This window comes from Gallus gallus, chromosome 27 (genome assembly GCF_016699485.2).
Source record: "Gallus gallus isolate bGalGal1 chromosome 27, bGalGal1.mat.broiler.GRCg7b, whole genome shotgun sequence".
NCBI classification, from domain to species: Eukaryota; Metazoa; Chordata; class Aves; order Galliformes; family Phasianidae; genus Gallus; species Gallus gallus.
In genome coordinates, this window is record NC_052558.1 from 2,153,850 (window position 1) to 2,167,102 (window position 13,253).

Sequence of the window (13,253 nt, forward strand, 5' to 3'; positions counted from 1 at the left end):
GTCCATCTTCGGGCCATCCATCAATACGGACCCATAACAGCTGGCTTCAGGGCAGGCAGATCTGATCCCAGTCAGATCTCACTGGGTTTGCACCTTGCGTACCATACCCATACATCTCCATACCTGCATGCGTTGCCCACTGCAGGATGACATCAGAACCAGCTGAATTCTGAGCTGGGATGGAGCAGCTCTGGGCACACTGCAGCACTCAGCATTCTATATGTACGCTGTAATTTCAAGTGTGCTCGCACAGCAGGTTTGTTTATAGCTGCTTTCACTTTAAACGCATTGCTTGAGTAGTCAGGTCTATTCTAAACACCACTTACCTTTTGTCTTTGACGAAGTATGTGTATAAATGTGCTTTCCATGTGCATGCTGTTCTGGGGCTGGGATGCTCTGAGTGCTTTGCCCCTGCGGTTTTTGTGCCCTCCTTTCCTATCTTTCTTGAAGGCCAACAGCTTTTGTGCTGGAGTGGAGGTGTATGGCTGGGTGCTGCAGCTTCATGTGGAGGAGTGGGTAAGGCAGCAAATTTGTGTATGTCCCAGTATGGTGTTACCAAAGGTGCTTAAGGAAGGGGATGTGGGAATGTCAGGCCAGGAGCTGTGTTCTGAGGTACGTAAGTTACGGTTGAATGCTTCCAGGTGAGCAAAAGCATTGCCTGTTCTCTTGGAAATTCCCTTGTTCTGTGGGAGCTTTAGGAAACTGTGGAGTGGCTTTTTGAGTTCTGTGGCTCCAGGAGCTGAAATAAAGGCATAAATAGCTGCTGCAATTACTGGAGGCATTCCCTGCTGGAGGAAGGCTGTGTCTGTGAGTGTGTGCTGCTCTCCAGAAAAGGTCAAAGAAGACAAATGGAGCCCAGTTCTGCACAGGGTGTGGATGCTATGGAGGGCAAGGAGGGGGAGATCTTCAGTGCATGGTGGTAGGGGATGAAATCTTCAGTGTGTGGTGGTAGAGGCTGACCTGCTGGAGAGGAGCGGTGGGAGTCCTGGTGGATGACAGGTTGGCCATGAGCCATCAGTGTGCCCTGGTGGCCAAGAAGGCCAATGGGATCCTGGGGTGCATTCAAAAGAGTGCAGCCAGGAGGCTGAGAGAGGTGATCCTCGCCCTCTGCTCTGCCCTGGTGAGGCCATATTGAGTGTACTGTGTCCAGTTCTGGGCTCCCCAGTTCCAAAAAGACAGGGATCTCCTGGGAGGAGGGCCACCGAGGAAATGAAGGGCCTGGAGTATCTCCCCTATGAGGAAAGGCTGGGTGACCTGGAGCTGTTCAGCATGGGGAAAAGAAGACTGGAATGGGCTGCCCAGAGAGGTGGCGGTTGTATCTTCTGCAGAGATGCTCAAGAGCCATCTGGATGCCAACCTATTGTAGGGAACTGCTTTAGCAGGGGGCTGGACTCGATGATCTCCGGAGGTCCCTTCCAACCCCTGCAGTTCTGTGACTCTGTAATCCATCCCCAGAATTCCCTGAGTGGGGACCTCTGTCCTCCCCCCATGCTGTGCTCTCTGTGGGCTGTTGGGTTTGCTCTCCCAGTTATCGGCTGGCATCAATTAAAACGGTTGCTAATTGCGTTCTGTCTCCTGACCTTGAACGACTCTGGAAGGAAAATACTTGCCTTGGTGCGTGCTGAACGTACCCTGTAATGGGTGGTGGCATTTGACATGCATGTTTTAAGTGCTGAGCTGAAAAGAAGTAGTTAATAGATAGTGACCTGTGTGGAGACAGAGCAGAGGGGTGACCAGATAGGTTGCATTTAATGTTATTAAGCATGTTATGATGATGAGCATTCGAAGGCATTGGAAAGGTGAAGATTTGCAGCAGTATTTGTTGTAACAGCAGAGCAGTGGCAGTTTGGGCCCCCAAAGGGCTTTGCCAGTACAGATCGTGGTGCATTGGATCAACGTTATTAAGATGCTGGGAAGATTGCTCCATCGATAGCTTGGAACTGTTTGTTAAACAGCAAATGAAATGGCAGCTCGTTGTAATTTTCATATTAAACCAAGAGTCTGAGCTGGTGAGATGGCACCGCGCAGATGCAATCCTGTTATTTTAAGGTGTGAGGGGTGAGCAGAACCATCTCATTTAAACACGGACCGTTCTCTGATCCCTGCCATGGTTCTCTTGGTGTCTGGATGCCTCCCCACATTATTTGCAGGGGTGATGTGAGGGAGCTGCTGCCAGCTGAGAGTGTGGTGAATAGCAGCATAATGCAACTGCAGATCAGCCAGGCGGGATCTGAACACGGACCATGGTGCTGTGTTGGTTGTATGGTCACCTGTGCAGTTCTTGGTGCATCAATGGTATGTGCTCCAGTGTAGCAAACTCTGCAAGTACAGTAATTATGTAATTGCTTTCAATTAGAGAGTCAGAAGTTGAGAAGACAGCGTTTCTCAGGATGGAAACCAGCTTGTTTTCTGGGTGGGTCCCGATGCAGTTGGCTCATCCCTGCATCGCTGTAGTTGGAGGATCACTGTTTTCCTGATCTGTGGTTTGTTGGGTGACCCATCATTAAAAAACCTAACAAAAAAAGCACGTAGAATCGTAGGGACATTAAAAAGAAATGGCTTGTGAGTTAGAACTCAAATTGAGGCTATTCCCTGTCAGTGTGTGCTTTGTTTCCAACACGTTTGTATATGCAAAGCAATGCTTGAGTTGAGAATGCCCTCTGAGCTCCCTCTGTTTCCAGGTGTGTGCCAGCTGATGGCCGAACAGGAAGAGAAACCTGGTGTGAAGGTGGAAATCTCCATTCAGAGCGCTCCGTTCCAGCAGAGCTGGTCGGGCAGCATTGCTCACATCAGTGGTGTTGGAGACAGGTGCTTGCTGGGTTGGAAGTCTGCCTTAATTCTGTTGGTAGAAGTGTGAGTGAGTTGGTAATTTATCTGGGTCCACGTGACTGACAGCGTGTTTGTTGTAGAGGCTTCAAATTCAGTTAGCTGTGTGCCACTGCTGTGAGATGTTACCTGCTCCAGTGCAGTGTCTGCATAGAGGATGGGGAAAGCATCGCTCTGTTTGCTTTAGGAGGAGCAGAAAGTCAGTCTTGCATTTCATCCCATTGAAGGTTTGCTCAGTCGCGGCGTTAAATACTTTAAATTATACAGTGGATGGTGTTCATCTCAGTGCAGCAAACTTCTTAAGCCAGCAGGGAGAGGGAGGTGATCGTGCCCCTCTTTTCAGCTCTGGTGAGGCCCCATCTGCAGCACTGCATCCAGGCCTGGGGCCCCCAATACAGGAAGGACGTGGAGCTCTTGGAGCGGGTCCAGAGGAGGGCTACTAAGATGAACAGAGGGCTGCAGCACCTCTCCTGTGAGGAAAGGTTGGGGGAACTGGGCTGGTTTGGCTTGGAGAAGAGAAGGCTCCGGGGGGACCTCATTGCGGCCTTCCAATACTTGAAGGGAGCATATAAACAGGAGGGGGAATGGCTGTTTATGAGGGTGGATAATGATAGGACGAGGGGGAATGGTTCTGAACTGAAACAGGGGAGGTTTAGGTTGGATGTGAGGAGGAAGTTTTTCACCCAGAGGGTGGTGACACACTGAACAAGTGCCATGAGTTAGCAGAGGGCTGTTAGTTAGGGTAGTATGGTGAGGCTGTGGTTGGACTGGGTGGTATTGAGGGTCTTTTCCAACCTGAGCAATTCTATGATTCTGCAGTAAAAAGGGCTGTGTGCTGAGGAGTGATTTGAAGCTGGGTGCTGGAATGTGAGGCAGAGCTGTTCCCTACCGGTTACCTTTGAACCTCATGCAGTTATTGGGTGCACAGGTGTCACCATTTGGGCCTGCAGGTCACTTGCTTTGTGCTTCAGGCACTGAATCATCTCAACCCCAGTGTGCTGAGGCCCAGTGCTTCTACCTCTCAGCTTGCTGGCTCCTTGGCTTTGCAGCATCAATAACAGCTGTGTGCATTTCAATAGCATTTCCTCATCTTCATAGTTCCTTACAGTTAGAATAGTTCTAACATTGGTTCTCCTCCATATAACAGTTTGTTTGTTGCTCTCTGGATATATTTGTTGTGATACAGCACTTCCACGCAGCGGAATTTATGAATATAATTAGAGGGTGAAAGGCATTATAAGAATCAAAGCACTGTAACGACATTCAGTTCTTATTGACAAGCTGCTCATTGCTGCTGCATTCACATGAAGATTTCTAATGCAGCAATAGGAGCAGTGAAAGCTCAGTGCGTGGATGGGATGGGACTTTTGGATTGCTTTGCAGGCAGCACTGGGCTCCATCTCGCTGCCCAGCTGCCTGCTGCTCTGTTTTATGGAGCATCACGTGGAGGGAGAGGCATTGGATAGGCAGTGCCAGCAGAGGGGCACGCATGGCACTGCTGCAACGGTGCTCTGCTCTTTCTCAGTGAGCAGCAAAATACATTTACCACTCTTTGCAGAAGAGCTTTGCATGTGTGTGAAGGTGGAGCAGAGGGCCAAGAGCCCAACTCTCAACTGGTGCTTGTGTTCACCTGAGGCTGGAGCTGCTGAGGGTGCTGGTGGAGAAATGCTGGGAAGCAGCAGACTGCCTTCTGAATATTCCATTATGGGATGTGCAGCAAGGGAAAGCACGATCTGCTTTTCTGCTCCGCTCACTTGAAAGGTGCTGAGGGGGGAGAGCCAAGTGACCAGAATGGAGACACACAGTGATGGAGACGTGTGAACACGGGCTGTGGTTGTGGTGATACTGCTCTGAGAGCTGTGGGTTCATTCTGGGCTGAGATCCTTCACTGTGGTGCACACAGCGGCGCGGGGCACAGCGCTGTGTTGAGAAGATGCTGCTAAATTCTGTTTCTTTTCTTTCAGGACTTGTGGTGCATGGAGGAAGACACGCTTTCCTAGAGATTTAACTTGTCTAGACATACTAAGGTAAGAGAATTTTGCTTACCACGTTGGGTTTTTTTACTGTAATTTAATTGCTTAAATAGAACAGAAGCCCTCCTCAGTGCTTTCATCTCTACACTCGTGTCTCATCGCCTGTAATTAGAGGTGGGCACTGCAGTGTGGAGCTGTTTCTTGAATGGCAGCAGGATTTCTGGCTGCTCCACGCCATGACTCTGAGCTGCAGTGCTGATGGTTCCAGGTGGGGAACCCCTCTGCCCTTCGTGGTGCTCCTCGTGCTGGGGCAGTGCTGTGCTCACTGGGCTCCATTCATTCCAACTGTAGAAGTGCCTGAAGATTTGTGCCAGCTCCTCATTTTGCAGAGGTAGACGTGAGTTCTGCAGAACCGTTCCATTTCAAGCTGGAATGCCTAGTTGTTATTGGAGTGCCCAGGCAATTTCTGCTATAGGCAGCTGCTGATGTTATTGACAACCCAAATGGCAATCCTTACTGTTATGGGCAGCACAGGAAGCACTTCCAACACTGCAGTCAGGTTGGTGAAAGGGGGGTGATCAGATTCCAAACCGTTCCTCAGTGTCAGTTCCCTCAGAGTCAGAGTGGCTGACATTGTGTACAGAGAACGTCAGCATCCCTCATGGACTCAGTCTGCACCATTAATCTAGGATTAGAAACCAGGTTATGGGAAGTGATAAAGCCCTGTTTAAAATGAAATTTCCTTAATTTCAAGGTCATTACCTCTCCATGCTCAGCAGAGAATGCTTCTGTCGGTCAGCTTTGTTCTAGGGACTGACTGCATCCTTCCAGTGGCATTTCTGATCTCAGCATTGCCATGTTGGCAGCATGGTCAGAATTTCCTTCCAGTGATAGCATCAAAGGTTCCTTGATTTTGCTTAAGTGAAGAAGCAGAGATGGATGCTGGCTTCCCACTTCCTTGTGAGGCGCTGTGTTTGGCTGCTGCACGCCGTGTGTCCTGCTGGTTCTTTCTGTGCTTCCTCGCTCATGGAGGAAAGCTGGAGATGTTCTGTATTGCTTAAAAAACTTTTATCTGGTGGCTTACAGAAGTATTTCATAGAATCATAGAGCCATAGAATGGCCTGGTTTGAAAAGGACCACAATGCTCATTGAGTTCCAATCCCCTGCTATGTGCAGGGTCGCCAACCAGCAGACCAGGCTGCCCAGAGCCACATCCAGCCTGGCCTTGAATGCCTGCAGGGATGGGGCATCCACAGCCTCCTTGGGCAACCTGTTCAGTGCATCACCACCCAATGGGTGAAAAACTTCCTCCTCATATCCAACCTAAACCTCCCCTGTCTCAGTTGAAAACCATTCCGTCCTGTCCCATCATCCCTAAATTCTTCTCTTCCTTTTAACTGCATGTGGACCACTGCTCTAAATACCCAGTTCTTTGACTTCAGAGTTGTTACAGTCCTTTGCTCATGCTCTCGTTGCAAGACAGAGCTGTGCTGTGATACAGAATCCATTGCATTTAATTGACCAACCTGGCAGCTTTCTGTGATGGCATCACCAGCTGGGTAGGTGGGAGGGGGGCAGTGCATGTCATCTGCCTTGACTTCAGCAAGGCTTTTGGTACTGTAACCCACGACATCCTCATAACAAAGCTGAGAAAGTGTGGAGTAGATGAGAGGACAGCGAGGTGGGCTGAGAGCTGTCTGAGCTCAGAGGGTGGTGGTCAGCAGTGCAGAGTCTGAGTGGAGAGCTGTGAGCTGTGGTGTTCCCAGGGGTTGGTGTTGGGCCCAGTCTTGTTCAATACCTTCATCAGTGACCCTGATGATGGGGTGGTGTCCATCCTCAGCAAGTAATCTGATCATACAGAGCTGGAAGGAGTGACTGACGTGCCAGAAGGCTGTGCTGCCATGCAGCAGGACCTGGATGGGCTGGAGAGCTGGGCAGTAATAAACCAGATGAGGTTTAACGAGCAAGCGTAGAGTCTTGCACCTGGGAGGGAATAACTGCACGTATCAGTACAGGTTGGGGCATGAGCTGCTGGAGAGGAGCTCTGTGGAGAAGGACCTGGGGGTCCTGGTGGGTGACAGGCTGGCCATGAGTCCAGTGTGCTCTGGTGGCCAAGAAGACCAGTGGGACCCTGGTGTGCATTAAAGGGATCGTGGCCAGTAGGACAAGGGAGGTGATATCCCCCTCTGCTCTGCCTCTCTGACCCGCTTGGTCAGGCCTTAACCAAAGCACTGCACCCAGTTCTGGGCTCCCCAGTACAAAACAGACAGGAATCTCCTGGAGAGAGACCAGCAGAGGGCACAAAGATGATGCAGGGCCTGGAGCATCTCCCTGTACGGCACTCAGCTCCTCCTGCAGCATCACAGCAGTGCTGCTCTGCCCACCCTCCTGCCATGCTGTCTCTCTAAACCTTCTCTTGGATTTCAGGGCAGTTAAAAGTCAGAGCGTAGGTTAAACTTGGAATGATTTGAGGAGTCCAGAAGGTTTCAGCCTTGCAGCTGTTTGGAGTGAGAATGGAGCAGATTTCTGTACGCAGCGATGTTGCACACAGGGGTCAATGCGTGAAGGACCAACCACGTCTGTGTTGTGTGTTTTGCTTTCAGCTTTCAGTTTCTTTCATCCTGTAATAATGAGCTTTATAGATCTCTCCCTCCTTTCTTTTTTGAGGGAGGGCCACCATGTCTGCTCCTCCTTGAAGTCTGAATGCTCTTAGCATAGCAAGCTATTCACTAAGTGGTGAAAGGTTCCTTTTTGTTCATAAAACATTAATTTAGCATGAACACGTTGTTAAATCGTGAGTGCTGATATTCAGAGAGACAGCTTTGGTGTGTTAATATACACTTATTATACACACATCTTCATTTCTCATGCAGCAAGTTCAGCTTTCTGGGTGAGAAGAGGCCATATGGGGCTTCTGGGAGCTGCAGGAGAGGCGTGTTTTGTGGCCACAACCAGTGTTCGTTTTGCAAAGCTTTGTCTCACCTTCCCTGAGCAATGCCAGCAGGAGCGAAGCAGCAGCAGGAAATGCCTGCTGCACTGAAGCACACCTGGTTACAGAGTGTTTGAGCTGCATCTGCAGGATGGCAGAGCACTGCACCGGGATGGGTGCCACTGAGTTCTGGCATGAGTGGCCTCTCATTGATCTGTGACGTTGTTTGCAAACTTAAGATATGTCTTTTGCTTCCCCCCCCAGTCTATCTACATATATGAATAGAGTGCTTTCAGAGTTTTTTTTTCTAGGTTGCATTCATCAACTTTTGCTTGATATTATTAAGGTTTCGGGAGTAAATCCTGCGGTGTGAGCTGCTGGGATGCCAGGTCTGGCACAGAGGTGTCCTTGTTCACTTAGATGGGGCAAACAGAATTCGCTTTGATTTGGAAATCCAGTCTCTGCGGGGCAATATCTGTCCCTCACGTCTCAGGAAAGAAGTGAAAATTACTTCTGTAGGCCCTGATAATGTGCAGCCCCCCCAGAACACGAGTGATCAGATGTCCATCCAGCAAGGGCTGGGATGCTGCAGCACTGTCTCTAGGGCACAGTATGGAGTTGTGTCAGGGATGTAGGCTGAGCCTGCTGCTGAGAGCCTTCCTTACCACCTCTGGGAGCCTCTGGTGTTCCTCTGAGGCCTCAGGGTGAGCTCTGAATGCATGGACCTGGTCTGTAAGGCCCCCAGGGCGGGTGGCTGAGGGTCTCAAAGCAAAGCATCGACTGGTCCTGCACCAGGTGCTTCTTCAGAGTGAGTTTGTACCTCCATAGAGGCACTGGGCAGAGGGTTCAGAAATTCCATCACGTCAAGGCTGGACGTAAACATCATTAGCATACCTTCCTCCTCACCTTTGGCATTGTTCAGCTTCAGTCCAGTTGGCTCCATCAGCGTAATTAGGTTAATTATGTTGTTCCTCAGCTCTGCTGGCGCAGCTCCACCTGCTTCTGTTCTCAGCTGGAGCAGACCTGGGTGCATCCCAGCTCCTCCTGCACCTCTCCTTCCTCTGCAGGAGCTTCCAGGTTCTGCTCTGCCTGCTGCCTTTTGCTCAGCCCACCCTCACAAGGCTTCTGCATGAAAATATTCTCTGACCATAAGAAAAAAGCAAGTGGTAAGCACAGCAGCTTGGTCTCAGAGCAGAGCTGCTGCTGCTTGCTCAATACATCCAACCCTTTCACATCCTCCTTTACAGCACCTATGGTGCTATGGTGCTTTTAGCATCGGATCCACCGTCCTTTCAGAGCTGGCTGGTTATTCAGACAGCAGCAGGAGCTGTTTGCTGCCTTCTTGTTGTCTTGCTCAAAGCCCCAATAAATACATTTGGGTTGGTGGGGTGTTGGATGGGCTGCAATGTTATCACCTTCCAAAACAAATACTGCTGTGTGTTCAGCTGTCCGCTCTACATTCAGTGCCTCCTTCATGTTTTCCTCTTCTGCTGTTGCATGGGGGCTTTATGTGAAAAAGTTCATTATTGGAGCAACTGATGGGGGTGGAAAGGAAATACTGCTGCTGTGTCCCAGCTAATAACATTCAGACATACGGACCCCAAAATCTGCCTTTCGATGTTGGTGTGTGTCAGTGAGTGGATCGTGGGAAGGGGGCATGCATTGGCTTCTAACTCTTCACAGAAAGCTCTTTGAATGGGGTATTCCCCTATGAATGTACCTCACAACACCAGGTAACTGTGCAGTAGCTCGGGATGGCGTTTACTGAGCATCCTCCAAGAAGAGTCCTACCTTGTTAAAGACAAAATGTTGTGATATATACGAATGTGTTACCTTTGAAGTGTGGAACACTACATGTACAGCAGAGCAAAGTCACGCCTCATTGCGTGTCCCAATCAAAGGCTCTTTGCTGTTGCTCTGCTCCAGCCTGGAGCTGCCGCTGCAGTTTTGGGGCCTTACCTGCCTTAGCAAAGTGGGGTGAGCTGTCAGTGCTGTGAGCCCAGCAGCCCATCCTGGCATCTCCAAGGGCACAGAGGCAGCACGTTTGGCTGCAGGGAGGTCTGCAGACAGTGTCTGTGTTTCATTTCTGTACCCAACCCCCAGACCAGTCTGACTGTCAGTCATGGGCAATGCTTTCTTACACATTCCCCCCATGTTTTCCCATTGACCAAAACCCGAGTGCTGATCTGCTGTCTGTGTGTGTCCTCTCTCCTTATGCAGGCTGTGGGATCCGCGCGGCGGGACGGCATCGCCATGTTTCGGAACAGCCTCAAGATGCTCCTTACAGGAGGGAAATCGAACCGCAAAAACAGGTCCAGTGGTAAGTGAGCTCCTCACGTGTGTTCTGCTGGCAGTGCTCCTTTCATGCCCTGTGTGCTGCTTTCATGGGGCCCTTTTTGCTTGTTGAGGATTGGATGCATCGGTTGGTGGTGTGGTGGGCTCAGCCCATCGCTGCGGGTCGTCGCAGTACCACGTGGTGATGCAGTGCTATAAAACACTGCAAGTAAACCACATCCACTTGTATCACAGAGATAAGGTGCAGAGAAAGATAATAGATACACACGAGCAGCACTTGTGGTAGTGTTAGCAATTCTCTGTTCTGAGAAACAGAGATGAGGGGAATGGAGAAATGGGAAGAGATGGAATTAAGGAAAACGTGTGCACATTTGGTCAGCGCTTCTGCCCATCCCCTCACTGCAGCATCCCAGGAGTGCTGTGTGCTGCTCCGTGCTCCTTGTCCTGCTCCATCCAGGAGGGAGCTTAGCTGAGGTTGTAGTCGTGGAGCAAAGCGTTGCAAGAAGTACCAATGTGCTTGATAAGTATTCTCGTTGAGCTTTCCTAGTTCCTTCCAAAAATGGATTGCTGGCAGCGTAAGAGCTTTGAATTAGTTCTTCCATTCTCCTTTGTGAAGCCATCTGGCAGCACACTTTGGAGTATTTTGGGATGGATTGTTGGTTCGTGCTTGTGTGTCTGTGTAAATAGCACAGCTGTGTATTCCGTGGGAAACCACAAGAGAACATGCAGAGATGCAGTGGTGATAAATGCAATGGGAAAAACAAACCAAACAGTGCCCTCCTTTCCCTTGGCTGAAATGATTTAATACATGCTTCTGATGAATACCGATTCTGATATATACTTCTGATTTCCCCTGGTTTTAATATCTTCTTGGCCAGGTTTGATTTGGGAAGGAGAATTGTGGCATCCAGGTCACTTTGGGCTGCAGACATTCATTGGGAGCATCTGTAGCAGTGCGTGGTGCTGTTCACTTCCTTGCGTATATCTCTTACAGCTCTGTTTGCAAATAGCCCCGTTGTGACTGCAGCCCACAGGAGCACTTGTTGTTCCCTGCTATTCTGAAGCAGGTTTTGTGTCCTTGGGGTTTGCTTCAGCTCCGGCTGTGGTTGCATGGTGCCCACACAAGGGGCTGTGTGGGCTTTGGAGGTCACAGTGCCACATGGCCCTGGTGATTTGTAGTTATTTTCTTGTTCTGTGGACTATCACATTTAAAGCCTGGGAAAGCACAGATGCTCTCCTTGGAAATGAGTACAGCAAGCACATATCTTTAATGGTGGTTCCTGTACAAAGCTGCATCTTTGTGCAAAGTTTCGTTATCGCTCTCTTCTGCTTTTGTTCACCTCCCAGAGCAAAGTGAGGGATCTGTATGTGTGCAGCTTTGCCAGCAGGGGTGCTGGTTTTGTCAGTGAGCAGAGTCTGTTCTGAAATAGCTCGGTGTGATCTGACAGCACTGCTTCTGAGCAGAGCACAGAGAGAAACACGTTCCTGGAAAGCACCGTGGTGGGGGTTTTCCAACGGGTGGACCTTCCTGTAATGCCCAATGGACAGTGTACGTGTCATACACCTTGCTGTGGTTCTGCCTTTGAAATCCATTACCTTACTGAGCAATGCTCTTCAGCCTTCCTCTGGGGAGGAGAGCGAATTAAGAAAAGGCAAACATAAAGTTTCCAAGGGTGAGTGGTAGCTTATCAAAGCACAGCATCGTGGGATTGTGTGTGCGCAGCCCTGTGTGCCATGCAGTGCTGTAAGCACAGGGCAGCAGCAGTGGGGGCTGTGCCCATTGCTGGGAACACAGAGCAAGCTCTGCATCCCATGTCAGCAGTGAGGGACTCGGCTCTGCTCCTTGGGTCTCTCCTCCCATAGGAAGGTTGGAAATGGGGTGGGCAGGGGGCAGCTCCCTGCTTTGGTGCATGGGGACGGATGGAGCTGCAGTGTGCGCGTCTGTGTTTCATCTGCTCTGCTCCTTTGGCATCTTAGAAGCCTTTGAAGCAAAATGAAAGGTGGTTGTGGTGGTGGATTTTTCTCTTGTGGAACCCAGGGAATGCAGTGCCTTTGCAGCTCCTCCTCCGGGCAGCTGCTTTACTTTGCAGTGATGCAGCTGCAGCCAGGGTTGCTGAAGCCAGGCTGACGGCCCTGTGTGTTGTGCTGTGGTCACGGTGATGCTGGTTGATTACAAGTATAGCAGTGATGGTAACAGTGAAGTGCCCCCATGGCATTCCTCCTCCAGAAACTGCTGCTCAGTAGAGCTGTGCTTAATGCTTATTTCAACTCGGCTGCGTTTGCTTCTTTGCTGCTCTTTGTGGGATTGTGGCTCAGGAGTGCACAAAGTATTCATAAAAGGAGAATGCCAATCAGTGTGAATGTACGTGGTGTGCACTAATACCTGTGAAAAGCAATGAACTGCTGCTCCAGCATCAGTGTGTCAATATCCCATGGTTCATTTTGTGTGCATGCTTGGGTAGCTGCACGAAGCAGTGCTGTGCACAACTGCGTGTGCAAGCATTTGTGCACATCTTCTACAGGCGCAGTTCTTTCATTCCTCCCTTTTCACTGAAGCAGTTTGGATCCAAATGTTCGTTCTTTTCTTCTCCCAATGCAAAATGAATGAGAAAGTGTAATGAGAGAATCTTCAGACCCTGCTGCGTTTTTCAGCTGTGCACCTGGCAGGGAGGTGTGATGTGTTTGGTCTCCACTGATGGCATCTGTGTGACACAGGTGAGAGTGAAGGACGTGCAGTGAGCATTGCATGGGGCTGCCCCATTGCAGCTGCATTCCCTCTGGGCAATTCCCATCTCTGTTCTTCTTTCCTCTGGTCATCCCCACGTGGTTTTGCAGACATGTTCCTTCGTGCTGCTTTTATCTGAGCTTTATCTCTGGGGTTGTTCTGCAGGTCGGTCAGCTTGCTCTCCAGCTCTGCCCTGTCCTCCTGCAGCCCTTGCCTGCAGTGATGCTGCAGGGTTGGCTGTGAGCTGGATTCACTGATGTCCCCCTGAGCCACACTCAGAGCTGCAGGGCCAATTAGCTGCCTTTGTTGCATGCTTTCTGCCAGGACAGCCCCCAGTGCAGAGCACTGCATGCAGTCAGCAGAGCTCACAGCCTTCACTGCACACATGCACCAGCTTTGGTTTCTGGCAGGAATGAGCAAGACCGGGCCAGGAGGGCTGGGGGCTGAGCCTGGCCCTGGGACTGCTGTTCCTACTGAGATAAGAGGGCGACAGTGCTGGGATCCC

General features: G+C 50.3%; 1 protein-coding gene across 11 annotated transcripts in view; it reads left to right on the forward strand.

Annotated features, from left to right (window-relative positions):
• The window catches only part of TANC2 (tetratricopeptide repeat, ankyrin repeat and coiled-coil containing 2), a 173,824-nt gene that overhangs the window by 39,751 nt on the left and 120,820 nt on the right, over positions 1–13,253 (forward strand). For all 11 annotated transcript variants that reach the window (XM_004948525.5, XM_015299380.4, XM_015299383.4 and 8 more), the window contains 2 exons: positions 4,791–4,853; positions 9,949–10,048. In XM_004948525.5, coding sequence (XP_004948582.2) covers positions 9,982–10,048 — 67 coding nt within the window. In that variant the 5' untranslated portion in view covers positions 4,791–4,853; positions 9,949–9,981. The remainder of the gene's footprint in view (positions 1–4,790; positions 4,854–9,948; positions 10,049–13,253) is intronic.